The following is a 26,854-nucleotide window of genomic DNA, read 5'->3' as shown; positions in this document are numbered from 1 at the left end:
ACAAATGACAGTTGCACTATTTTCTAAGTAGATCTTCATAGGACAGTTTGTATCGTGACAGATCTGTTAGCTGCGAACTGAATCTGAATGTCCTTGAATTGTTTCCAAGAACAGACTTTTCATCGGTTGATGGTGTAAATGTCAGAGGAATTTACAAGAGAATCTGTTGGCACAGTCTCTGGTCCCAAAGCTATGTTGTAACATCAGCTTCATAGTTTGGTTGAAACCTGGATAAGTGTAAATATTATTTAGGCCAATTCCACTAGGAGAACTTAAGGTGCTTTTTGACCTTTTCCTAAAACCATGAAGCCCTTTGAAATACAGCACTTATTTATGTTCATTTTTATTAAATCTTACAGCTGATGAAAACCCAAAATTAATTTTCTAAAAAAAATTAGAATCTAACTTTTTCTAACACCAACTTTAAGAAACATTATTTTAAATGCATTAGTGACCTTTTTTATTAGTAGCTGGATAGGAAGAATTAAATGGCCCAGGGTCAGGATATGAACCCAGCACAGCTACATTGAGGACAGTAGCCACGACATATGGTGTGCCTGCTCTACCACTCAGTCACTTGGGGCCCCAGAAAAAAATTCTAATACAGAAATTTTATTGCCATAGTCTGATACACATAATCATAGGAAAGACTACTGACTTGACAGGTTCCACAAAGACAGTAAACCGCAGAGGCTCACTGCTAAAGAAACTGTCTGTTTAGAGTGCAATCATGGTAATGGAAAATTGAGTGGAAGGAAAACATGGTAGCTTTTTCTACTACTCAACCACTGCCTTGAGATAATTGTACAGCAAAGCCTATTTAATGGTTTGGGGGAGATTTACAAGTTGTGGACTAAGACTGGAATCAGTTTTTTGACAGCCACTCCACACAGATCTCCTCACTCCTAAAGGACATGGTTAACAACTCCTGCACCACACATCAGATTTTACCTGGGCTAAGGAGAAAAAGGACTATGCCAATAAATGGTTCATGATCCTCTTAAGGTTGCAGGTATTTTTGTTTCCACCACACTTCCACTCAACAGCCAGCTTATTTAGGAATGACCTTTAGTGTGTTACCCTCCTTGTGGAAGGTCTCTGATTGCTGTATTAAAAATCATTTTTTTATTGGTCATATGTAAACATTAAAATTTGAGAACTGAATAGAGGGGTTTCATTAGCTGTATGACATAATCTGTGTCTAATTTAACTTTAACCGATTTATTGATGAGATGCACCTGAACTCACTAGAATACAGACTGGCGACATAACCCTCAAGGTGGCTTCTAGCTGCCCATTGTTAGTGTATCAGATCCTCAACTGTCATTTATGACAGAGTTGAAGAAAACATATTTTTACTGTGTATTTTTTGCTTTAACAGGCAGACATCTTATGGTCAGTACCAGGTCCTGGAATGTTAAAATCTAATTTATCCTTGCTGCTTCCATAAGATTTGAAGTAGCTGCTGTGCTGTATACCTTTTATAGGACCAACAACCATGCGTGCAAAGAGCTCCTCACTCCTAAAGACAATTTAGGAAGACCAATTAACCCCACAGTCATGTTTTTGATCTGTGGGAAGAAGATGGAGCACCCAGAGAACTTGCAAACTCCATGCATAACAGACCGAAGACACTAAAATGAACTGAATCATTAGTTGAAATAATTATCTACAATTTGTTGTAATTTTGTAAACTTGAAGTTAGATTTAAAATTTTTAGAACCTGGTAAGACTAGAATATTTTCATGTTATGTAAAACACAAACAGAAAATGGGTTCACTTTCTTTTTACAATGACTATATACACTGCGTACATGTATATTGCATCTCTTCCCTGAACAAGTAATTGCGTTGAATTATAAAAAGTCAGTTCACTTATTAGTTTTGTATTTTAATCAAGGTTGAATAACCAATAACATCCGGTGTGTGGTTAAGGATACATTGAATGAGTGTAAAGATAGGATCCAGGATGCCAACAGGTGCAGCTGCAAGGATAAAGCTTAACCATGTCTGAAATTACATAGAAGCACTGAAATGAGAACAGAAAACCTCCAGAGGGTGGTTTAGTCAAAGCTGACATGGTGCCCTGGTGGCTTCCAGCTTTTACATATTGTACCAAACTTTCCAGATTCAAATCTTCAACAGAGGAACTTTAGTGTTAACAAAGTTCAATAACCAGAGAGGGGTGCTGCAACAATGACTCCTAACAAAGGTAAAAACACCGCCAAGCTGAAAACTGATACTCAAAATCATATCTGTGAAATGTTCAGAGTTGAATTACAAACGGAACAAATTTGCTCTAATCACTTTAGCAAGACATGTACATAATTCAGTTGGTGTCGACAAGTAATTGCTATCTAACGTGGAGCCTTAAGAGAACATTTTACACAGCTTAACATTTCAGTTTAAGCAGACCAGCTAGGCCTTACAAAATATCACACCTTCATCAAGCATGACTTTCAAACAAAATAAAAATTATATATAAATTAAAAAAAAACTCCAGAGATCCTTGTTATTTTGACTTCCACAATATACTAAAATAAAACATTACACAGGAAAAGTGAGTGTAATACTACGCTAATAAAAAATATACTAACATTTAATAGGAGAAGTCCTACATCACCACTGGAAAATGTGTTACAAAGACGCAGGGCTGCACAGCCACTTCAGGAATATTAAAATGTGTGAACAGGGGTGTTTTGTGGCAACAGCAGAACAGTCAGGAAAATCCCAAACTGAGGTAACACCGTCTAGAGATTAAAACAGAGGTATCAACCCCATCGTTGCTAAAGCGCTCCCCAAAACAGTTGTTTTAAAAATAAAATGTTCAGCAAAAATCTTCAAATATTTAAACGCTTTAAAGTGGCTGAACTCAGTCATTGTTAGAATGGCCGCGACGCTCCTTTGAATGCCTTGAATCCTCCCACGGTGCCGCTGCTGGAAACAGAGTTGCTAGTGATCTGTACAATCCGGCTCAGTCCTGATGAAGAGTGGCTGCAGGGAGACAGGGTTCACATTTATCAAGGCTGGGACGAAGACATTTTAAGCTTCTGTCACCATCAATTGGTCTAATGCGTTTACCTGGAGGCAGCCATCATGCCTCCGCGACTGTCAGAAAAGACCCCTCCTTGAGAGCCTGAGCCACCATGCCAGTCCTTCCTCAGTCCTGGCTCCCTGCTGTGACGCTCCACCACAACCTGGCGGCCAGAGCTGAACGGCTGCAGTGGCAGGGGTGTTGGAGAGTTGTTAGTCACTTAATGTCAGTGCAAAAACCAGGATTTTTTGCAATATTTTATTTTTTGAAATAACTGGATTCATCACTATGCAGCAAATTAAGGAAAAAGGACAATAATTTATTATTAGGTATTTAACCTACATGTCTTGATGTAACCTTTCCACAACCAGAAAGACAAGAGTAGCATTACAAAAGGGACTACTGAAACCCCAGCAGGAAGTACATCAACATTTGTAGGAAATCAGAGCCAGATTTCAGCTCAATTACTTAAAATAAATGGTCCACGCTTTAAAGTATTATTTTTTAATTCAAGTTAAGCCCAGGATTGTTCAAATCCCTGCAAATTTAGGTTTAAAGTATATTATTTAAATTTTACCAACATGTTTGTATTGACTGGAAGTATTATTAATGATTCAAGCCCAGTCAGACTCCCAACTTTTATCTGATAAGAGAATCTGTGGAGGAAATTAAAAATTAGAGTGTTGGCAAGGAGGCCTTCCAACCTCAAAAACTTGGAGCTCATAAAAAAAAAAAAAAAAAAAAAAAAAAAAACTGTGGAAACACTCATAAAGCAACTATAAGGAGAAGTCTCTCACAAAGCAATTAATACTTGGCAGATGCCCATCTCATTTCCCATCAGAAACCAACTTAGCTGAATGAAAATAATTCAAAATCTACATCTGCCAGGGGTATGAATAATTTGGGCTTAATAGAAATGTAATCATAGTAAGAAATCATAGTAGAAATGTTAAAGACATTTGAGCCGCCTGTTTGCAGCCAATTCCACCGATATGAACGACTTTAAAGTTTTTGTGACAAATGTGCTTATTTTGAATAAAATAAGCCTATATTCAATACAGTACAAAACAACAGCATACAGATGTTGCAAATGCACCTTTTTTGTTAGATATGTGTATATTGTAAATTGTAAATTTGTATATTCTGTAATGCAAAAACAGAACAAAAGAGCAAAGTGTACCGGAGTCAAATTCCTTGTTTGTATGTACGAACTTGGCAATAAAGCTGATTCTGATATTTAAAGTGACTGTACGGCTTTTCAAGTTATTTTCTATTTCCTCCAGTCTCATCTGCATTAAGATGAATAATTTTTTTATTGCTCATACGGATACAATCCTAGTTCATTCACCAAATCATCTAGTAAAATAAAATAAAAATACTTGGTGTCTGAACCCAACAAAACAAAGAACTAAATCGTCTTAAAACTGACCTGATCATTCATCCCCAAGGGTTGACCTCGATTATTAAAGCCGCTCCGACCAGCATCCCGGCCTGGACGATCTTCACGCATTCGCACTGGCCCTCTGCACAAAGCATAGAGATTTTATGTAGCGCAGCTTACAACAACTCTAATAAAGCTGTTCCTCCTTCAAAATAGATTCTTACCTCATATCCCCCTTGCTGGAATTAATTCCTCCAACATTCTTCCATCCTGGCCCCCCATCCCTTGGTGGGCGGTTGTGCGACATGGCGGGGATTGGAGGTCTTGCTCCCACAGGGCGATCATGCATGGGTGGAGGGCGCCTCTCATCTCTGTCCCTGCGGTCAGTGTCCCCACGTGGAGGTGGCTCAGGTCTGCGGACGGTTTCGAAGTTCTTGGGATATCTGTCGAAGCCCGAGGCCTCTCTGTGAGGAGCCGGGCGACTCTTCTTTGCCTCTGGTTCACCATCAAATCTGTTACGCCTTGGAAAAGAAAGGACAATATGAGAATACATACATCAGCATTTAGCATGCAAGCAAAACGCTTAGACCAAGAAACCTTAGAAAAATTCAAAAACCCAGCTGTAGCTAAGTAGAAGTTGAAAGTAAAGCATATTAGTTGTGATACATGCAGTAATCGAATATGCCAGGATTTAACGACCACATGAAGACTTTGCCATATTTCAGTCCACATTTAAAAGGACAAACAAAAGCATTTGGCATCCTGATGTGATCATGTCAAAGTTACTCTCACACTGGAGGTTTTGTTCTTCACCACTTTCACAGGACATTTTGACCATTTTTGTTTTCCATTTGCAACATTTATGGTATCGATTATATAAACTACACACGATTTTTGAGTGTCTGATCAGGGGTAAGTACAAAGGAATGTCAGCATCAGCAGGTGTGCGGATTATAGAAACATTGCGGACATACATTTGAAAAACCTAAAAATAGGGCTGCAAAACAGCGTATATTTTAGATTTCCAAGTGAATCTTAGTTAACTTATTCCAGCTCCTTGGCAAAGACCCATAACCATACTCCTGGAGTAGAACGTACCTGTCAAACGTGTTAGGCTGCTGGCCAGCGTCTGGAAAACGGCCCCTCTCCCGAGTATTTATGTTGGGGAAGCGATTCTGCTGACGGTTGTAATTGGAGCCCTGGTTTAAACGGACCTCCGACTCGGTGTGCATCTTCTTGCTGCCATTCCAGTAGGAATCATCACGCCGGCTGAAACATGAAGCAAAGTCATTCCTCATGACACAGATCATGACTCTGATCCATCCTGTGGCTGGTATGTTAACTAAAGGAACATTAAAACAGTTAAAGCCATGAAATCTTAATCTGTGAATTCTCAGCAGCTACTTGTAGGATTATAAAATATTAAATGAAAATAAAATCGCAGATGAACAACATCACACATTACAGACTAGGGCTGCACATTAGGTAATTATAGAATATGGAAATCACATAATATGTGATAATATTGGTGAATGTTGGGATAATGATATGAGCTGGGATAAATAAATAAAAAGTGCTTTAGGTCCATAGCAGATAGTATATCCACTAGTCTATACAGAGAGAAAAAATAAAATTCAATATTTACATTTAAACAAAATGTTTTATTGAAAAAGTTGCTTCTCTGTTGTAGTTTACTGATTTTAGCCCCTCTTCACCAGGCATAGTCAGTCTTAGCCAACACATACAGCAGACCAGGCATTACGATTATAAATCTGACATATTGTGCAGTCCAAGTACCTAAAACAAAAAAAAAAAGCTAATAAAAACTGATTTCATAAAAAATAAAGTCAGTCAGTCAGTCAGTCATTTTCTACCGCTTATTCCATAGTGGGTCGCGGGGGAGCTGGTGCCTATCTCCAGCAGTCTATGGGTGAGAGGCAGGGTGCACCCTGGACAAGTCACCAGTCCATCACAGGGCAACACACAAACAACCATGCACACACTCATTCATACACCTAAGGGCAATTTAGAGTGACCAATTAACCTAACAGACATGTCTTTGGACTGTGGGAGGAAGCCGGAGTACCCGGTGAGAACCCACACATGCACGGGGAGAACATGCAAACTCCATGCAGAAAGACCCCTGGTTGGGAATTGAACCCAGGACCTTCTTGCTGCAAGGCAACAGTGCTACCAACTGCGCCACCGTGCAGCCACTAAAAAATAAAATAAAGTGTTAATCAAATTTCGGTTAATCGTTAAGTTTGATTGGTAACATCTATCTGTTACCTAAACTGTTTCTATAGAAGCAGTAAGGCAGTTGTTGGTTTTCAGAGAGCTCTGGCTTTGACTTTCTTAAACCTCATGCATAAAACTCACATTAGGTTAGCAATAGTGCTATAAAAAATTTGAAATAAAAAAAAAAGAAAATCATAGAATACCCGTGTTCCACCTCACGACCCCTTTTCAGATTATTTCTCTTCTCTTGCTCAAAACGAAGCTGCTCCTGCTGCCGCCGAAGCTCCTCTCGTTCACGTGCCATACGTTCAGCTTCTTTGCGGCGCTCCTTTAAAACAGAAAGTTGTTTTTTTGAATGTGGCTCAACTACAGACAATGAAAAACATGACATTTTGTAACAGACACCAGCTGAAGGAGGTTCAAATGACATTTCCTGATCTTGTTTTCTTTGTCCTTTGTGCCACGATAGCACCTAGAAGACACCAACAGTTTGGTGGAAGATGAGCACTCGTCTGTGTCCGGAAACACCGCTGAGTGCAGTTTTCTTCCATGGCTCATCAAATCTCTTCCCAGCAATGCAACTTTCTGTATTTATGTACAGGTTATTTTGGTGCATCTAGTTAATAAACCACATTTAACTGCTTGACATTAGAACTGAACTGGAATACATGTCATTGAATTTGAGTCTCTCCATATAAAGGTTTTTATAATATACTGATTATATATTTTAGGATGCGATGCGAGTTGGACCTCTGTCTTATGAAGTGCCTTAACATAAAAAATTTTCTTAACTCGCCCTTTTAATCATCTCATTTTAAATCGTCGTATCCAAGGGTCCATCATTTTTAGGTTACATTTTAGCAAGATGGTTCATGGCTATTTTACCTGCTCAATGCGAATCCTCTCCCTCTCAAGTCTCTCTCTCTCCAAGCGCTCCCTTTCCAGTTTTTGCCTCTCCATTTCCAGTCTCTGGCGCTCCCGAAGCAAGATCTCCCGTTCTTCTCGCTCACGCATCAGACGGATTCTCTCACGCTCCCGTCGTTCTTGTTCTGCAATTTCCCGCCGCCTCAAGACAATAAAAATAAATTAATGTTAATCATAGGATTACGTTTTTGTTGCTTTATTTCAAGCGTGGCTAAATGCGAGGAATTCAATGCTCGGAGCTACCTGCGCAGCTCAGCAGCTCGGTGGAAGCGCTCCATTTGTTCACGAAGCCTCTGCTCCTTCTGCTCCTTAAACTTGTCAAAAGGAAGGATGTCTACGTCCTCTACTTTGTTGATAAAGGACTGCCGCTTCTCTCTTAGCATTTGTACCTAAGGAAAGAATTAAAATGTTAAAATTCGATTTAAAAAAAAGTTCTGTTTGAAGTAATTTGTTCATAAAGAGAAAAGTTTAACCTCTTCAGGCGAAATCAACCACTTTGGACGCCTTTCAACAATGGGATTCACAAAGGGCTGGAAAAACAGCAAACACCTCACTTAACATCCTCTTGTGACTATTTAAAATGATTAGTTAAAGAACAAAAAACACACAAATCACTTCTTACTTTATTAAAATATCTTCCTGTTCTAAAAGGTCTTTTCCCGTCTCCTTTAGAATCATCTCCTCCCGTCGTCTTCCCTGGGCTCTTTGTTTCTATAAAACATGAGAAATTAAAGTAAATCAGACACTTGATAATAAACCAAGATCATCTCGGTGCTGAAAACCTGAGGAAAACTCACGGCCACGCTTTCTGTCGTCTTTCTTTGAAGACTCTTGTTCGGAGCTTGATGAAGCTGGCTCAGATTTCCCGCTTTTTGTCTCCTGTTTCTTGGATGAATCCTTGTCTTTTTCTGATAGCTTATCAGATTTCTTTTCCTCTTTTTTGTGAGTTGGCTGTGCTCTAAATGTTCATTAAATTTGGAAGAAAAAAAAAGGTCAAATGCATTTTTAAACAGGAGGAGTATAATAATAATAGTTAAAAAACACTGACGACTCACTTGTTTGTCTGTTTAGTCCCAGTGAAACTGTGCTTATTAGATTTGCTGGACCCTGCTTTGTCCTCCACTTCTTTCTTTGAGGGCTCCTTCTTGAAAGGATCATTTTTGGCCTTTAAAGATTAAAAAAGGTGGAAATAAGAACCTGGATAAGATCTCGGACCCACTACCGCGGCGGCATTTGAGGTACTGATATTTTGCTTCCTCGCCTACCCTTTCAACGTATATCTGCTGTCCATGGAGCTCTGTGCAGTCAAGGTGGGAGATGCAGCGCGTCACCTCGGTGCTGGAGGACATCGTCACTAAGCCGTAACACTTTGAACCAGGACTGCGAGCGTTTGTAACCACCTTAGCACTTAGGACCTGTTGAAAACATTTTTATGAGCTTTAAGAGAACATTCACAGACTGTAAAGTATACACAGACTGAAAAATTGAGGGCTCCCTGGTAAAGATATATTACAAAAAGCATAAAATGTTATCAATTTAAAATAAATGGAAGTGTATTTAATAATTGTAATCGATCAATTTCCAGTAAGTACTAATCTAACAGTATCCAAACCTATATCCTATGGAAAAACTGAGGTGAGCTGAAGAGAATCCACAGCTCTAGATGATCTACACAGATCACCTGAATCCTCCAACCTCGAGAAATGTTACAGAAGCCAAGTAATGTCTAATTGGTAAAAGGGTGTTGTACTTAACAGAGAATTTCCCACTACCGAGTTAAAGGTTGGGTTTTTCCAATTTTTTAAACATATGTTAATTAGGGTTGCAACTAAAGGTGGCTGGCACAGTTTATCAAACGGTACCAGGATACCTTACCTTCCCATATTTGCCAAACAGGTTCTTCAGATCAGCTGCTTTGGTGTTTGAAGAAAGACCGCTCACCCATATGTTACGAGAAGAGCTGCTGCCAGCTGCTGAAAACAATTAAATACATTTTCGACATCAATTGCAAAGATAACAAAGAGCTAGCATCTTTAACGTTTAGACATCTCACCCTTTTCATCCTTTGCAGATTTTCCATCTCTGTCTCTTGAAGAGCTAGGACACGAATGTTACAAAACCAAACAGGAAATGAGTGACAGTCAATAAAATCAGCAAAAAAGAAAAACATCCATTTAGTGGATTAAAAAGCATCTTTTCAACTGCTGAGGAAAGAAAATCAAGACAACAAACAAAAAAAAAAAAACATCCTTTAGGCAAAGCGTGAATCTGTGTCAATGTCTCAAAAGCTTCATAGTTTTTCCAGTGGCGTGATGGGTCAGGTGCTCAGCCAATTTTTAATCCCTGGGTCAATGAAATCTTCAGTGGTCTGTTCAACGTCAGTGAATCATTGGACCAAAAAAAATTTTAAAAATAAAAAAGTCATCATGAAGGCTATTGCTGTTTATACACTGCCTTGTGTAGAATCTGCAAAGCGTTTTAAAACTTCACAAAAGGTCAAAGTAACAAAATAAGAGATGTTTTCTTGTCTCCGGGTTAATTTCACATTTTAACCAACTTCAGAGAAATAAACCAAAGCAGCAAACTGCAGCGTAAGGTACATCAGTGAACACTTCCCTTATGGCAAAAAATAAAAATCATCTTGAGGCTACCCACAATGCTGCGTTCTTAGTGAGGTGGACTTGGTAGTAGTATCAAAGAACTGACATAGAAAGACAAACCTCTTTGCTTGACCAGAGGCCCCAGTAGTGGACGGGCCTTTCTTCCCAGAATCCTTTTCTTTATCTTCGGTTTCACCCTTCGTCATGGCGTCTTTCTTGAGGGGCTCACCACCTCTGGCTCCATCGTCTTTCTTACCATCTTTATGTGCCTCCATGTCTTCTTCCTTCATGTCATCATCTGGGGCCATCTCGGCAAAGGTTTCGGTGCCCTTCTCTGCCTCTGAATCTGGAAGTTTCACATGTTTACCTGTTTCCAGCAGGTCGTCACCATCAACATCAAGGGTGAGGGCATCTTCGTTTTGGATTGAGACAGACAGGTGATCGTCCTCTGCTTCTCTAGAGGAGCTCATGGTTTCAGCATCCCGCTCAGCCTCTTCAGTCTCAGCCTCTGGGTCTGGCTCTGCATCCTCGTCCGCCTCTGCGTCTACTTCTGGATCAGGCTCTGAGTCTGCCTCAGCCGCCATGGTTTCAGACTCTGGTTCTGCCTCAGAGTGAGCAAGGCTGTCCTCACAGGGTGGCGGCTTAGAATTTTCGCGACTACCATCATCGGTATCAGTTACATCTGAGGGATTTAATAAGGATAAACATGGCAAACACACATCTTAACATTGACATGTCGCATGTAACTTGCCCTAAAAAAGTAGAAGATAAAGCACATTCAGTGTTAATGGTCATCGGGGGGAGGGGGGCGCAGATACCACAGGAAGACAACACACACAATCTCCACAAAAAACATGGGACTCGTTTCTTGGCACATCTTGTCAAGCTGTCTTCTTTCGAAGTGGATATGTAGCTTCCTAAAAGGAGCAGCAGTTCTCCAGCGGTTAAATCATCAATTATTATTTTTTCTTCCAATATGCATCACAGTTCAATCCACAAAAGGTCATCTAGGGTTCAGGAACTCTTCCAATAGTTCTTCAGCAATGAATGAGTGTGTCCTAAATGTCCAATCAACAAAAATAATTAGTCATCAAATGAAGGTGTCCAGTCAACACTCCACAGTCCACAAAGAGCACGTCCTTTGAGAGTAGCAGTCCATCCATGCAGGTCTCACTTAAAACCGTATGTGCTCCAAGGTCTCTTATTGTACGTGGCAAAGTGGAGTTGCCATCAGCTGGATTGAAACAATTGTCTTCCATACAGTACTGCCTTAAAATACAAGGGATTGGCATCATCATAAGGGGTTACGATGAATGTAGCAGTCCTTGAGTTTAGCTGACTTCCAAGCTCATTCAGTTCCAGTTTCACCTTGATAGAACTTAACAGGGTTCCTGACTCCAGTGGAAAAAGCGTAGATGTATTCAGATTTTTACCAGTACATTTATCACAGGTCTATCCAGTCAGGTCAGTCACTGTCTCAAGTGGCATGATCTTGAAATGACTTGCTTTTTCATCTGATGGGACATAATATGTCCTTGCAAAACCTTCAATCTTTATAAAAAAAGTTGGACCCAAGAGACAACTGAACATTTCGTCACAGCAACAAATAATCAATGGCAACTAAAGGCATAAATATTAAGGCAACCCTGATCTGATGATTTGTGTGCGGCCCCAAAAATCAAAGGGAACCAGATGGCTGGTCCTTCAAAAATACCCAAATAGTCCATCACTTCTTATCCACCGTTACCCTAGATAGTGCAGCGAGGCTAGCAAACGCTTTAAATGCCATCTGATACAATGTATGAAATTTACCAGAGGTTTTATCATCACAAGAGTTTGCTGTTAAAAAGGAAATTAACATGAAACGTGTGTGGCAGCATACATACCCTTTTCTGATTCATACTCTTCAACTTCCTAGAAAAAGATGGTAAAAGATGAGACCATTTTCCTCTACATATAAACATCAATTTGTTAAATGTATTGCTTTTACATCAGCATAAAAAAAAACACAGCAACAAACAAACATTTACTATTGCTTTTTATCATTGATTCAGCATTATGTCTGATGGGGTTGAATTTAGATTATAAATTGGCAGCTTTATTTACATACACATCACTTTACTCTGTCAGTGGAGTCCTTGTTGGAATGAAGCTAATCAAGCTGACCTTGGGCAGCCGAAAGGTTTTGTCTTCTATCCACACAAAACCAGGAGAATAGCACAGCGCTTTGTTATGGCACACATCGCAACCATGTCCAACAAAATATTACTGAAAAGCATGGATGCTGGCCATTCTGACCCTTTTTAAATGTTATTATTTTTGCAGTTCTAGTCTAAAAAGGACCCACCTGCTTTGTACCAATAATGCCCCATTGGGGATATTTCATATCAACTTTTAAAGCTGATGATTTAATAAAATGTTCTCTAATCCAGTCTTTCTCAACTGCTGGGTACAGACCCAAAAATGGGTCGTAGGCACCAAACGTAAAAATAAATAAATAAAAACAAATTAAACATGTACAAAAATGGAGTCTCTATAATTTGCCAAGTTCAGACTCAATGTTTCACCCCACAGAAAGAGACATGCAAGGTTTGTTTACATATGATTATTGAGCATGGTGAAAAGCGTGTACGACACAATCAGATACCGGTTTCCTGTGGAACAAAGGGATGCCGATTGAATGCATGACCCTTTCAGAATCAATATAAAAGGTCAAGCAAAGCATCAGCTAGTGGAACCATCATGTGAATGCAAGCTGATATCGAGGATGTAAAGCCCTCTCAGTCCTGGTGCTGCACTCAAGCAGTAGAATTTCTCCTACTACTCAACAACTATTTCTGAGTGTCTTCTCAGCACTAGCTTAGCTGAAGACAAAGCAAAAACAGACCAGACATTTAGCCTTACCTCAGAGTGTCTTTGTCTACTAGAACTCCTGACCTCGGGGCATGTTTTAGAAAGAGAAAGCATGCTCAGTTCTTCCATTTACTCCTACAAATTACGTTTATGGTGTTAACGTTTCCCCCAAGGCTGATCTTCACACTGCTTTAGGTTTTTAAAGCCCAATATTTAGCTACTGATAGGTAGTCAGAAGAAAACTTAATGTTCTGAATACTTTTGAATTAGACTTTTCCATAATTTTTCTGTTTGTGGATAAAAACTGCCACAGTGAAGAAATAGATTTTTTTCTCTATGTTGCATTGGTGGTTATATAAAGCTTTCTTAGTAGCTGCCCTTTTAGATTTAACGTATTTTGCATGAAAACATCGACATGGCCTTTTTATAATGGTTGTTATTGATTCCTCCGCTTGTTCTCTTAGTTTGATTAATAGATGGAATTAGACAAAGAAATTGACTGGATCTGGGTCACAACTTAATAGGTGGTGATGGTGGGTCATAACTCTGACCAGTTGAAAACCACTAATCTAGACAGTCTACTGTAAGTAAGAGTGGTTAGGTGGCCCCAATGAATTATGACCTACCAGTAGGAGGTCACCAAGTCATTCTGGTTTTATTAGGGCTAATAATGTGTTTCCTAAATGGCTTATTAGGCCCAGTTGGGGATTGGGACCACAATCAATATATTTCCATTCATTGTGTGCTGTGCATTCTAAAAACCTCTGAAAGAAAAGTTAAGTACATGAGCTCAAAGTAGTATGCCTACGTGGATAACTGTATGTTTACATGGCATTGCATTAGTTCAAAAACAGGAATTAAAATAGGTAAAATGAACATTAAGAATTCTATGCAGAGCACAAAATGATCACAGTGAGAAGCTATCCAGGTAGTTTATAGATAACAGCCCCAGACCTACAGAAATTATAGGGAATGCTACACTCACCTTGGAAAAAGTGTTTTCGTCCGCTGTGTTTTCCAAATCAGAATCTGATTTCTTCCCTGAAAGATAAAGTAAGTAAGCATACTATGGAGCCATTATGTGGTACATGATAGGTAACCTTTGCTCTCAAATCAAATGTTACAATAAAGAGTTAACCAGATTTACCTTTGTATTTCCCACTTATCCTTGTGGATGAATCAGTTAACAGGGTGGTCTGAATGTACTCTGGGTCACCACCTTCATCTTCAATAGCCTTTAAAAAACATTTTTTACAAATAAAAAACAAACTACCAACTAACTACTTATCAGTATGATACGATTAGCAAACACTAAAAAAAAATGGCCAGTTTCAGATATATTAACCCTGAGGTATTGAGTACACGTCAGAAAATATCTAATGTAACTTTAACAAATAATCCATCCATCTCTTGTCTATACCCGCTTATTCGTGCAAGGACGCAGGGGGGCTGGTGCCCATCTACAGCAGTCAATGGGCAAGATGCGGGCTACAGCATGGGCAGGACGCCAGTCCATCACAGGGCAACAGAGAAACTAACAAAAAACGTGCACACAAAGACATCCTCCTAATAGCAATTTAGAGCGATCAATTACCTAACATGCATATTGTTTTGGAAGCTGGGAGGAAACCAGAGTACCCGGATAAAATTCACAAAAGCAGAGGGAGAGCACGCAAACTCTATGCAGAAAGACCCCAGCTAGGATTTGCATCCAGGACATGGAAGGAAACAGAGCCAACTCTGATAATTGAATTAAATGTGATTTAAGGCTCAAGACGAATGTACTCAATTTAACCAAAAACAATTAAGATCTCCACAGAAAAACCATATCCAGGTGATGATCGTTAGAAACAATAATTGTCTTGAATCTGTTGCAGCAGAAACGCATTTGAGTGGACCGCGAATCACGTGAAATTTGCAGCATCTGTTGGAGCTAAATGAACTCCGCTCCTTCCTCTCACGCCAAGGACGTAAACGTTTTAAAGAAGTACGTTTAACGTAAGTTTTCGGTTTTCGACTGACAAGCGGTTGATTTAAGGCCAGTTTCTAATGTCCATTTTAAGGTTACATCAATGTAACGCGGTGCACGTTGAAGACTGAACTGAACGTAGGCTGTTTACCAAACAAGGCAGCGCATACGGTCACAGTTGGGAAATACAAGCTCCGAAACGTCAAAGTTAAATACAGTACGAGTGACCATTTAGCGAGTTGCACATATGCAAGACGGCTAAAAAGCCGTGCGAACATTAGCTAGGATTAGCACTAGCATCTCTGCAACGCATACCCGAATCATTCAACCTTTCCGCTAAAAAAAAAAACGTATTCGTTTACGAACCTGTCTAAGCCTTGTGAGAAGAACACTTTTCACACCAGAAGTGTCCAAGTTCCTCCTTTTGAGCTCAGATTTAAGGTCAACAACCCTCAATTCTGATATTTTTTTGGAATCCGTTGAAATGGCACCCGACGCCATTTTACCTGCAGATTAGAGAGACTGTCTTTTCTTCCTTATTATTCATTGTTGGTCAAATACCACAGCGCCGCCTGCTGTCAGGGCACCGATTTGTCAGAGGTTATTTACTGCAAAGCGTGAATATACTGCTGCACAGTAATCATTAATAATAACTAAGTAGCGTTGTTTACTGTATTGTTTAATAATTTAACATAAAAAAAAGAAACAAAGATATTCACGGCTATTTTTATTGGCCCGTGGGAGCTAATAGGTAAGGTGTCACATTATTTCACAGACCAGATACATTATTTCTAGAAATGTTTAATTTTACAAGGCTATTTTATTGATTTTATTTGTAAAGACCACCTTGTATTTAACCTTTCTTTTAGTTTCTCAGGTATTTCTTCTTTCTGGGATAACATTGTAACTCCCCAAGAACACTGATTTCAAATCTTGAAACTTGACCTCATAGTGGGACAACATTGTTTTTGTTTTTTTTAAATGTAGCATTTTGATCTTTTTGTTCATATTATGACTCAGAGTGATTGTGTTAATACCATAAATTATTAAATGTAGGGTTACCTTTTTATCTAATAGTGAAACCTTCTCATTGTTGCATTGTCTTGTATATTTTCAATACCGGAACCCAAAATGATAGGCAGAAATGAGAATTGTCTGAAATATATTGTTAAAGAACTTTACAGTAAAAATATATGCACAAAACTTTAACTCTACATTTTTAGAGAAGTAATACTACTATGAAACTTTAATCCATGTTGTCATAGTGTTATTGTGTGTTTACAGGTTAAAGGGTGTGCTATTATGTACATACTTTTTATGCTTGTCTAAGTATCCAGGATGTTTTAGAGTTAGCAGAATGTACGTATGTATACCTCCAGTAATCTAAAATGGTGGCTGGATATAGTAAAGTGCAAATTAGGTTTGTTATTTTTTTATTAAAATTTTACATAACAGTAGTAGATTGCAGTGACATGCATTGTATGGTACCTGTACATTTAAAACCTCCACTTCAATCAAATCTCTTTTTTAACAAAGAATAAAACTGCAGTTGTATATAGAATAACCATTGTTTGCTCTGATGTGAGCAGAAATTGAAAGGTTGGACTTTGAAGATTACTTTATTCCATCTTCAGATTTCTACTGTGGATGTTTATGCACATTAGGATGCACCTAGTTGGAAAAAGAAAAACTCCTAAGCAAATGTGGACCTTTTTTCATTCTGCTGGCATTAGCCATATTCTCTGTTGTGATCTGCTGAAGCAGCAGGTTATCAACAGGTGAGGGAAAAGAACAAGATAAGCTGATCAGGAAGGCCAGCTCTGTCCCCTTGACCCAGTGCCAGTGGTGGGAGACAGGAGAACTGTAGCCAGAGTGACATTATTCCTAGACAATGTCTTCTACGCCATGAATGACATTGTAACAGCATTGGAGTGCTCCTTTAGTGGAGCTCATACAGAACTTCTCTCAACTGCGTACAAAATGCTCCAGGGGCTGGCTGTTCCAACCTATAGAAGCTTTAACTGATCCGAGAGGTTTTACTCTTCAGTTTGTATCCAATATTTATCGGGTGAAACCACATTTAGTGGTAAATATTTTGTTGTGCTCCTGCATTTTTTTATACATCACAAATGTGTATATTTTCATAGGCTCAATGTCATTTACTTTTTGATGATTGATTTTCGAGTTTTTAAATGTATGGAGCTTGCTGATAATTTCTCCATTGACTGACAAAAAAAAAAAACAAGCTCTCAATGCATTTAGCTTATATGTGCGTCTTCTACATTGGGGTTTTGTCCTTTTGTATTTTTTTAAATCATGTTTTAGTCTGTATGTTTCATATCAGCAAACTATAATTAAACCGTTACTCCAATGACACGGATTTGTGCAAATTTCCTGCTTTTGGGTCATATCTATGTGCTCTAGAGGGCGCACAAGTATTTGAAATCGAGAAAGACGAGCCCATTAATAGAGTAGACATCCTCAATATTCAGGATCCTTTATTATTCAACAGTGAAATGTATATGAATGTATTTTGTCAGGTTTTCCTGTGCTCCTTTTGAGGCTCAAACAGCACGAAAAGATGCAGTTTTAATCAAAGGTGCAGTTTTGAAATGGAGCATCGCAAAGTGGCTGCTTGGTGACATGGGTCTGGCGCCCCCATGTGGCATTCAGGGGAATCACCGTGTTGTAGCTGTAGCCTGCCAGCGAACGACCTGCTGGGTAAACAACAGTGGATGTCTCGCAAGGCAGGAATGGGAACTTCGCACAGGGCAAATAGTGAGGCTTTTCTGTCTTGTTAGACGGGGGCAGAACATATAGCTCTTCTTCAACCTTCTGAAGGTTGATGGGATGCCGCAGCGAACCAACATGGCTGAATTTAATCGAGTATTTAAGAAGTAAAGTGGCGCTAGCCTTAGCTTAGCCGGCCGCTACGGAGGGCCCGCTGCCTTCGATTTTGTCTCTCGGCTCAGCTCGGGACTGTTGTCAGTTTCACAATCCCAGCTACAGTCTCCCTCCGGTCGCGATCTCACCCTAGGCCTGTCCGGTTGCAGCTCGGGTTACCGTTCATTTAAGTGTTCATTTTACACGCCTGGCTCCTATTTTCCTCAGGATTTAACATCTCATGTTACGAAAAGGACAGTGACACGTTTTAAAATAAGGACTTAGACCCAGGTACGTGTTGTCTTTGTTGTCTTCTGTCTGGAGGATTTTGCCAAGCTACATAGCTAGCTATCTACTTTGATTTCTGCTCGTTATGGGACAGCTTTATCATTAATAATGTTTATATTATAAAGCTTCTGTGTAAACTCGGCTTTAGCAGCCTTAATGGGGCGCAGACAAGCGGACAGCAGATGGGTTTTTTATGATAATTGAAAAGCGTTGCAAAAACTAGCCTCAGTTTGTAACTCGGTGTTGTCAACCCAATGTATTTTACCTAGCTGTGTTTCTGCTGGCCTAATCTAAATGGCTGCTATATCAGAGGACAGCAGATAAGTGTAGATCTCAGCAGACCAGGCTCAGCTGAATAATTGAACTGGATTACTGTTGCAATTCCTGCAACAACACGCGTTTTTCTTTTACAAGCCGTCCCTACGTTTTGATTTGATAGCAACACAACAATCCATTGGTTATAGTTTATTGGTGATTAGAAATCCGTGTCATCACTGTGCCTGAAGGCTTTGAGATATTTCTTTCCTCTTAGAGGCCCTGTCATTGCGCAGCTTTTTGTGTGACATCTGAGGAAACCCAGTCAGCCCTTAACCACCTATAATAGACGAAAGAAACATAGTCGAATGCGCTTTTGGCTGATTTATGTGGACTTTTAATAAATTGTTGCTCAGATTAGCTCCTTCCAACAATAATCCAGCATCCCTCTTTCTCAGGAGTCACACCTTCAGGTCAAGTGACAGCCAGCATGCTGTTATGAAATTGGCAACAAAAGAGGAAAGCAGTGACATTGCCATGTGTGCATCCCCCCTCCCCATGAAAGCAAATGCAAAATACTTTAACACTATGCTTATAGTTACACATGTACTCAAATAGCCTGCAGCAAATTTGATCTAAGGTTTTGTTGCATTTCTCTGAGATGCTCCAGAGAGATGGTCAGTCTTGGTAAGACTGACAGAAATAATTTGAAACTGTGTCCAATTGAACTCCTCAAGAATAATAACAAGTGTGTGATTATTCATGCTGTAGTTTAGTCCTAGCATATGCAACAGGAAGGCGCTGGAATACATCAGATGCAAATGATATTCCTATCACACGTTGACGAACTCGTTGCAGCTTTGAATTTGTTCAAAGGGACGCAGAAAGCACAGGTTTTGTTTCCTCATTTGTTACAACACTTGAACTTCCAGGTGGCAACATAGGGGCGGGGACACAGTGTACCTAAATCACTTTTTCACAAAGTAGCAGTGGCGTTTTTCTATCCAGATTATGTTGTGTGAAGCAGTGTGGTCTGTTTGCTGCTGACACCGCAGGCGTAGAGCACCGCCACAAGTTTAGAGGTACAACGTCATGGGCGCGTTATGTGACTCTTTGCTGGAAACCACAGTGCATTCACTGAGCAGATGACACCTCCTTAGTAGATAACAGTAGTGGAGAGATGCATGAAATGACCTTTTATGGCATCTGTGGTTATTTTATCTAAAACACAGTTAGTATGTCTTTGCTAATAAGAAATCCGAGGCACAGAGTATTCTCTTTTATTGAATCAGTAGAAGTAGATTCAGTCTTTTTTTTAGTTTGTCACAGTAATATATATTTGCATTCAGGTAAGAAAAGTGAACTGAACTACTTGTTTAACTACAGTTTTACATTATTGACAATGCAGTTGTTTACAAACAAACACCACTGTACACTATCAATATTTTTGCATGCTAGCCAGGATCAACCTCACTGCTAATGTTAACACCACCTTACCTGTGTCACAGATACAGCCAGCTGTGTGCTCCTGGAAAGTCCACATGGAATAAGATTGGAGCTGATTTATTTGACTAATTTTTAGCTTTATTTTTTTAAAGGTCTTGACCTAACAATTCCTGTTTGGGGAGATCCTGATTTCTCTCCCTGGAGCCATAAGTACATTTCCTCAATAAACAGAATTAGATCATTTTTTCCCCTCCTAAACCTGGATAAAATATTAACTAAATAATTAATATGTCATGAGGCAACAGTATAAACAGGTTTTCTACAGCTTTTAATTGAAAATAAATAGCGGTCTAAAACAATTTTGCAGCCGACAAACAAACGGCTTTGAGTTTTCTCACCCATCGTTTTACTAGCATTGATTAATTACTTTTGTTCATTTACCGATCAGGAAAAACAAACATTTGATTTAAGCTGAAAATCAGCTGTCGACCTGTCAGGGCAGTCCGGACCGATTTTTCTAGATTATCTGCAGAGTCCCGAAGATAAAAAAAAAAAAGAAAAGTGATTAGATGCTTTGTTATTTCTTTCTCTCTAGATTTATTTGTCAAGGCTTAGTGTGAACATTAAAACTGCTTTGATTGTCCTAAAGCCACAACATTAACATGAAGGCACGAGAATTACTTTTTCCGGTTATTCCTAAGTTGCCTAAAATCATCAATGAAGTAAACAGATCAGCACTGACTCATCCATTATCTTTGACTAAGCCTGAAGTGTTTATTTTCTCTTTAATCAGCAGCATTGAGTCACACTCTTAGTTTGGACTCAAACATAATAACTTTTAAAGGGACCATATTGGCTTATATTTGACAATGGAAAATACCGTTATGACTGGTTGGTTTTAGGCCGTAGCGTTTGATTCATTCATGAAATTCTTGCATCTCAATGCAAATGATGCTGTGATGTCTGTTTTTCAGTTTACACTGAAAACAAAATTTCCCTTTACAGAAATAATTAGTATGTAATTAATACAAGGAAGAATATTTATCGTTTGCCTACGTCAGGCTTTTTGTTGGATTAGCTTTATCGGACACCTCGGCTTCTTCAAATGTTTGAGCGCACATAATGTACGGTACCTGGACTTATAGTCATGTACCTATAACTTTACTAGCTGTGAGTCATAATCATCAACACCAACTGAAATAAAACCCTGACATATATAAATGTGATTGTAATGAATCTATATAACACTTTTATATCGAACAGCTGAAATAAATCTTTTTTCTCTTGATGTTTTGGATGATTTAGATTCACCATTTTTTGGGACTTCTTTTAGTTTTCATCATTCCGTTTCTTGACCGATTTGGATTAGACCACGTTTGAATCGCGATGATCGGCATACTGCATTTTTTAGGGGGGGCATTTGTTTGCATTTGTAACTCTGTGTCTCTGTTCTAGGTTTTCTGAAATGTTGCGGACAAAAGCCCAATAATTGTTGTGAGTGTGCCTGGAGACAGAGCTGCCACCATGAAGAGTGAAGTGCCATCTGAGGCATCTAACAGACAGGAGCATCTGAAGGAGCCACTGGGGAACCCAGAGTCCATGGCAGGGGCTAAGAACTTCCCTAACAACATGGAGGTTATTGGAAAGGCAGCCAATGATTTTGAACCCCTTTGTGAATCCAGGCATCGGCCCCTGAGGGACACGGGGACACACAGAGACTCGGAGAGGAGCCTGCCTGGGCGGAGAAAAAGAAAAGCGCAACAGGCTGGGCCTTCGGACTGCTCGCTGAAAGAGGACCATATCAGTGAGAACTCCTTGCCACCTCAGCGGGCCAGAGTAGAACTTTTACAGCATCCCAGTGAGGATGAACGTAACAATGAGTCCTCTTTTAGTGACTGTGCCTCCTCCCCTTCATCCAGCCTCCGATTTGGTGACTCGGACACCCTCAGTTCAGATGACGAGGGGGAAGCCGGAGCGACAGGGGGCCAACACAAGGCTCCTGCCCTACCAACCGGAGGAGGGGCTGCAGTTGGCCTACGCCCCAATCTGGGCCGAACTCGGGGTAGTCGCTCTCACAAGTGGGTTCGACCTGAACCTGAGCCGGTGCTGTTGAAACGGCCGTGCCTGAGCAGCCGGCGGCCTCCGCATCGGAAGCGCTTTGTGAAAACGGCTCCTGGGGGAGGTCAGCGGACTCAAAAGCAAAAGGAGCGACTGCTGCTGAAGAGGAAGAAACGGGAAGTGATTGCATGTAGGAAATATGCACTGCTCCACAGCACTAGTAGTTCCAGCGGAGAGCTTAGCAGTGGCTCGTCCTCTGCTTCGTCGACGGAAGCAGAAGATGAGCTGTATGTGGATGTCAGCAGCACCAGCAGCCAGCCGAACAGTGCTCCTGTAGCCGCAGGTAGGAACAAACCCATCACATCTTCCAAATATGTCAAATACTCGGTTTTACATTGAAGTACATTTATGTAGGTTATCTATGCTTAAAAGCACTGCTGCACTACATAAAAGGCCGTATAATGTAATGTTTGTCAGTAAAGAGTAACACGGGAGGCTACAAAGGCCAATATGCACCCAGTGGAAGACAATATATCTTATTTTTTTAAGAATTATGATCTGAAGTAGTTATATTCTGTATTACAAATAACTGATAGGGTATAGGTTTTTAAAGCACAATAGGAAAAAAACAAAAACATGATATAATACACGATAATGTTTTTATTCATGTGAAAAATGTACTCTCATCATATTTCTCAAAGCCTTATTTTCTAAATCTTTCATAAAACCATGATCTCTAACAGAGACTCTGGCATCAATTATCAGATTTTAATTGAAGTACATAAATGCAACAGTGGAAGAACCATGCAGTGTAAAGCAGAAGCGAAAGACGGGCCGAGACAAGATCGTGCAGCTTACAACGCGCCGCTTTCTTCTGTTTCCACACACTGTGGGGTCTGGATTTTGAGATGTCTCAGAAACGTGCCGATGGTGAAATAATTGATTGTGATAGAAGGACTTGAGCGACGTAGCGGAGCTGACATGGTTTAAGGGTTTTGCTTTTAGCTGTTTTTTTTTTTTACCCGTGGCCATGGTTGCAGGGGCTCCTAATGATTAGTGAAAACTCTTACATCATTAAGTACAACTAGAGAAGACCATCACAGGCTGGTGTCGGCTCCACGGCCTGCCTCTGATACTAGACTCCAATGGCCTCTATTCCCCAAACCTAGTTTAAATTAGTCGATTTTATTCTATCCTAGCACGTAAAATATGACTATAACAAAAAAAGGTTGAATGAATAGTTTTTTTTTCTTGATTCGAGGTTTCCATAAATCTGATAAAAGCTGCAGCTTCTGTGGCAATGTGGCAATGGAAACAGCGGACCTCTGTTAGAATAACAGGTTTATGCAGGCTGTACGTTCAAACAACTCCGATGTTTTTCTAAGCAACACAGGATAATAGGCCCCACGTCTACTTTGGCACACTGTATCTCCTGTGTAGCCATTTACCCTCAGTAATATTTCTGCTGCCGTGGCCCAAGGGGAGCATGGAACGTTAGTTGTTCTCCCTCCGTGGTGGGAGGCAGGTGGAGGGAAAACCGAAGATGCTGCCGAGCAGCAGCCTTTGCATAGAAACAGTAGGTCTCTGAGGAGAAGCATGGCATTTGTTTACAGCAGGGGAAGGCGAGGAGGCAAGTGATGAAACCTTCCTTCTGAAGGTCCAGAGCTGGAGTGGGTGTGACAGTTTAATCCAACCTGTGAGGCCGGTTTGATGTCAGTTATTGAAATGAATTAAAGCCAAACAGCTCAGATAAATTTAGGCTAAATTAAATAAGTAGCTTTTCTTCCCCCTTGAATACACTTTTTCTGCCTATTCAAAACCAAGAGATCAGCAGCGGCCCTGATGTAGAGATATGTCTCTTTTTGAAGTTCTTTACCTTTTTATTTGTGTTAAGAATAGTAGCTGCCAGTATTTTTTTGCTCAGCCAAAACAGTGATAGCATTGGATGCACCTTCTCTACCAGCTTGAGAGTTGGTGTTTGTTGGTGCGTATGGTGCCACGCAGCTAGACCTGCGGAGGGTGCTTGGGAGCAGATCTCGAGAGAGTTGGAATAAAAGTCGCAGAGGGGAAACGTGGACTTCATGAGTTGGTCGATGAGACGTGCACTGAAGCAGACCTTACAGCGTGAACATTACCAGGTGGGGTGACAGCAGCACTCGCAGTCCTTGCATGTATAAAGTGTTTGTTTTTGTCACCAGACTGCTACGAGTAACAAATGCACTTTATTGCGAGCTCTCTCAGAACGTAGGACGACAGCGATCCAGTGGGCAGAGGCGAAGTGCTTAAGATTTACTCGAAAAGCTCAGTCTTGGTACAGGAGTTTGACTCACACACCCAGCGTATGAGTCAGCAGCTCTCACTTACACTGAGATATCGTGAGAATAATTAGAAACAGGCCTGCAACTGTGAGAACTCAGATCTGTGACTGGTGTGACCGCGCTGTCAAGCTTTTTGCAAGAAATCAAATATGTTATTTGATTTCTGAACTCCAAAGACTGCAGAAAGTATAAAAAATGTGTTTTTAACCTACTCAGTTTAATGTTCCTTATTTGTTTTTATATGATTTGATCTAAAAATGTACTTTTTCAACATGCTTTACGTTTTTAGTTATGGAAAACTAAAACACAGTTTGAGTGAAAACATCACTGCAACATTTCTGTTTCTTTCTCATCCTTTTTTAGTGTTAGATTGCATGAAAAGCAGACCTTTCTCCATATGTCCGCGCCTCAGGTTTTGAAGCGACCTAAAATAAATGTTGAAGTTTCCTACAGCGATCTACCTCACCACACTTTTAACCCTGATATTTCTTTGTACCCAAAAAAAAGTGTGCAATTTCACAGCTGAAAAGTAGCGCTTGGGCGCAGCATTTGGGATGATTTTAACATTTAATGCGCCGTTATTTATATTGGGCCTCTTGGATAGACTAGAACTGCCTTTTAAACTCTCACCAGTTATGGATCACTGTGACAAGAGCTCAAGGTGAGGGCTGAGGAGATCATGATGATGGAAAAGCAAAAGAAGTATCACCATTGCACTACTGAACAATAACGTTGGGATTTTGGGATTTCCTTATATTGTTCAGCCCTATTGTTTTCGACCTGCCCGTCACTGATCAGAACCAAAGGAAAAAATGTTTATTTTGGATTTCTGTCCAGATGATTGGCTCATCTCTAGAAGCCAGATATTTGTACAGCTTTGGTTATATTATATATTCCCCATGCCATTATTATGAGTAGGGCTGAAACAATTAGTCGTGATTAATCGATTTTTGAAATATTTGTCAACTAATTTAGTAATCCAATAATCGTTAACTGGATTATTCAGACTCTAAAACATGCCATTTGCTGAAAGAACAACCCACTTAGAGCAGTGATTAATTCAACATTGTACAAAAACATTTAGCAAAATGAAAAATCTTCTTTGTCTGTAAATATCCTCCATCTAGAACTTCTCAAGTGGTGTAGCTTTAGCTTCACCTAGTTTAAATTCTGTAAAAGAGCTACAATTAAGCACCTTTTCCTATCCGATTATTAATCGACAAAATAATGGACAGATTAATCGATTAGAAAAATAATTGTTAGTTGCAACCCAAATGTACTCTGTGCCGTTTCAGGATTTATTTGCAACCAGCTAGGCTTCCTTAGATGGATAACCTTTTACCAATTAGCATTAATCAATTATCTTGTACTGTATGTTATTGGATCTGATGCTGACCATGTGATTGGATTGTACTGGGTTGAATTGGATTCTTATGTAAATTAATATAAACTGAACCATTTTTTCTTGTGCTTTGAGATGACATTTGTAAATTGTCGCTTTCTAATTCAAGCTAAATTGAGTGAAATGACATTTAAGAACCACTGTTTAACTGCTTGTACATGTGGGTAAACAGGTAATTTTCTGTAAAACAGTTTTTAGGCTCTTCCTGACATTATCTAAAGCTGGCATATTTGCAATTGTGTGTATGATGCACTAATGTCTGCTGCTGCGTTTAGGGGCTCTGGACGAAGACGTGGTGGTGATCGAGGCATCTCCAGCTCCAGCACCTGTTCCTCAAAATGAGGAGATCAACGTCACTTCAACAGACAGTGAGGTGGAGATCGTCACAGTTGGTGATGGATTTAGGTAGGGGTTAGAGGTTTTGGTTTTTCTTTTTGGTCATCTTAAAGCATCAACAAGACAAGAAAGCTTGTCAAATAGGATTTTTACCATAAAGTTCTCAAACGAATGTGACATCCAGTCAGATATTTGAGAATTTGAGCAGTTGTTACAGCCTGGTGGTTGTGTTTAGCATCAAATGTGCACCTTTCCACCCTGCAACCCCACTTCCAGCAGCTTTATTTGATTATCTTGCCTTTTAATTAAACGTAACAAGGTGTCTCTACACAGACTTCTGCTTGTGGTGTATTTATTGTTTTCTTTTCTTTTGGTAGTTTTAACTCTTGAAGCATCTTTGCTTTGATTGTTTGGCTAGCTGGTGAGCTAAATGTATGGCCCTTATACACCATAGCTGTGGAGCATTGGTGAACATCTAGCCCTCTGCCTGATTCCAGTAAGGACCATCAATCCTGAATTAGTAGCAGGTCTGTTTGTGAGAGATCTCTCTGATTCGCTATTAAGAGCAATAAATGAACAATAACCTTATAACTAAGGGTTTCTTCTTCGTTAATAGGTATGGAGAAATTAGACATTTGTTTTAACTTATGTGCATATCTTAAAATAAAAATAAAAAGCATTTGTTTCTTCCTAATTTCTTTTCCTTGATATAAACTTCTGCATTTCTAATAAAAATAGCTCATACAGCAAATCTGGCTGCTCTACTAAAACGCATAGCACTTCATATAATTAGCAGATACTCCTTACATGCAGATGAATTTTCATGTGCTTTATGAAACGTGTTAATCGCAGATTAGCCACATCCTTAAG

At 39.8% G+C, this 26,854-nt stretch overlaps 2 protein-coding genes across 3 annotated transcripts in view; one reads left to right on the top strand and one right to left on the bottom strand.

Annotated features, from left to right (window-relative positions):
• Positions 1–1,869: 1,869 nt before the first annotated feature.
• sltm (SAFB-like, transcription modulator) lies at positions 1,870–15,523 on the bottom strand. Of its 2 annotated transcripts, none has more exons than XM_047364129.1 (20): positions 15,365–15,523; positions 14,177–14,264; positions 14,015–14,070; positions 12,063–12,090; positions 10,297–10,858; positions 9,630–9,673; positions 9,452–9,549; positions 8,842–8,991; positions 8,632–8,741; positions 8,374–8,534; positions 8,199–8,287; positions 8,050–8,106; positions 7,820–7,965; positions 7,538–7,718; positions 6,856–6,980; positions 5,513–5,683; positions 4,639–4,935; positions 4,463–4,556; positions 3,081–3,217; positions 1,870–2,993 (listed from the first exon to the last, which is right to left on the bottom strand). In XM_047364129.1, exons 1-20 carry the CDS (start codon positions 15,497–15,499, stop codon positions 2,882–2,884), a joined length of 2,841 nt encoding a protein of 946 aa, XP_047220085.1. In that variant the 5' UTR covers positions 15,500–15,523; the 3' UTR covers positions 1,870–2,881. The 2 variants fall into 2 exon arrangements, with proteins under 2 accessions (XP_047220085.1, XP_047220086.1); XM_047364130.1 differs by having other exon boundaries at positions 9,452–9,546.
• Positions 15,524–17,688: 2,165 nt separating this feature from the next.
• The window catches only part of rnf111 (ring finger protein 111), a 33,201-nt gene continuing 24,035 nt past the window's right edge, over positions 17,689–26,854 (top strand). The window contains exons 1-3 of the mRNA XM_047364132.1: positions 17,689–18,172; positions 21,326–22,271; positions 25,924–26,053. Coding sequence (XP_047220088.1) covers positions 21,395–22,271; positions 25,924–26,053 — 1,007 coding nt within the window. The 5' untranslated portion in view covers positions 17,689–18,172; positions 21,326–21,394. The remainder of the gene's footprint in view (positions 18,173–21,325; positions 22,272–25,923; positions 26,054–26,854) is intronic.

This window comes from Girardinichthys multiradiatus, chromosome 4, assembly GCF_021462225.1.
Source record: "Girardinichthys multiradiatus isolate DD_20200921_A chromosome 4, DD_fGirMul_XY1, whole genome shotgun sequence".
NCBI lineage: Eukaryota > Metazoa > Chordata > Actinopteri > Cyprinodontiformes > Goodeidae > Girardinichthys > Girardinichthys multiradiatus.
Note: the sequence above shows the minus strand (reverse complement) of the source record. Positions and strands in the feature narration are given on the sequence as shown.

Coding starts and splice junctions, on each gene's coding strand:
- sltm (XM_047364129.1), bottom strand. CDS start 15,499: ATGGCGTCGGGTGCCATTTCAACGGATTCCAAAAAAATATCAGAATTG. Junction 8,992..9,451: donor TGTTTGGCAAATATGGGAAG/GTAAGGTATCCT, acceptor TGTTTTCAACAG/GTCCTAAGTGCTAAGGTGGT. Junction 8,107..8,198: donor CAGGAAGATATTTTAATAAA/GTAAGAAGTGAT, acceptor CTGTTTTTCCAG/CCCTTTGTGAATCCCATTGT.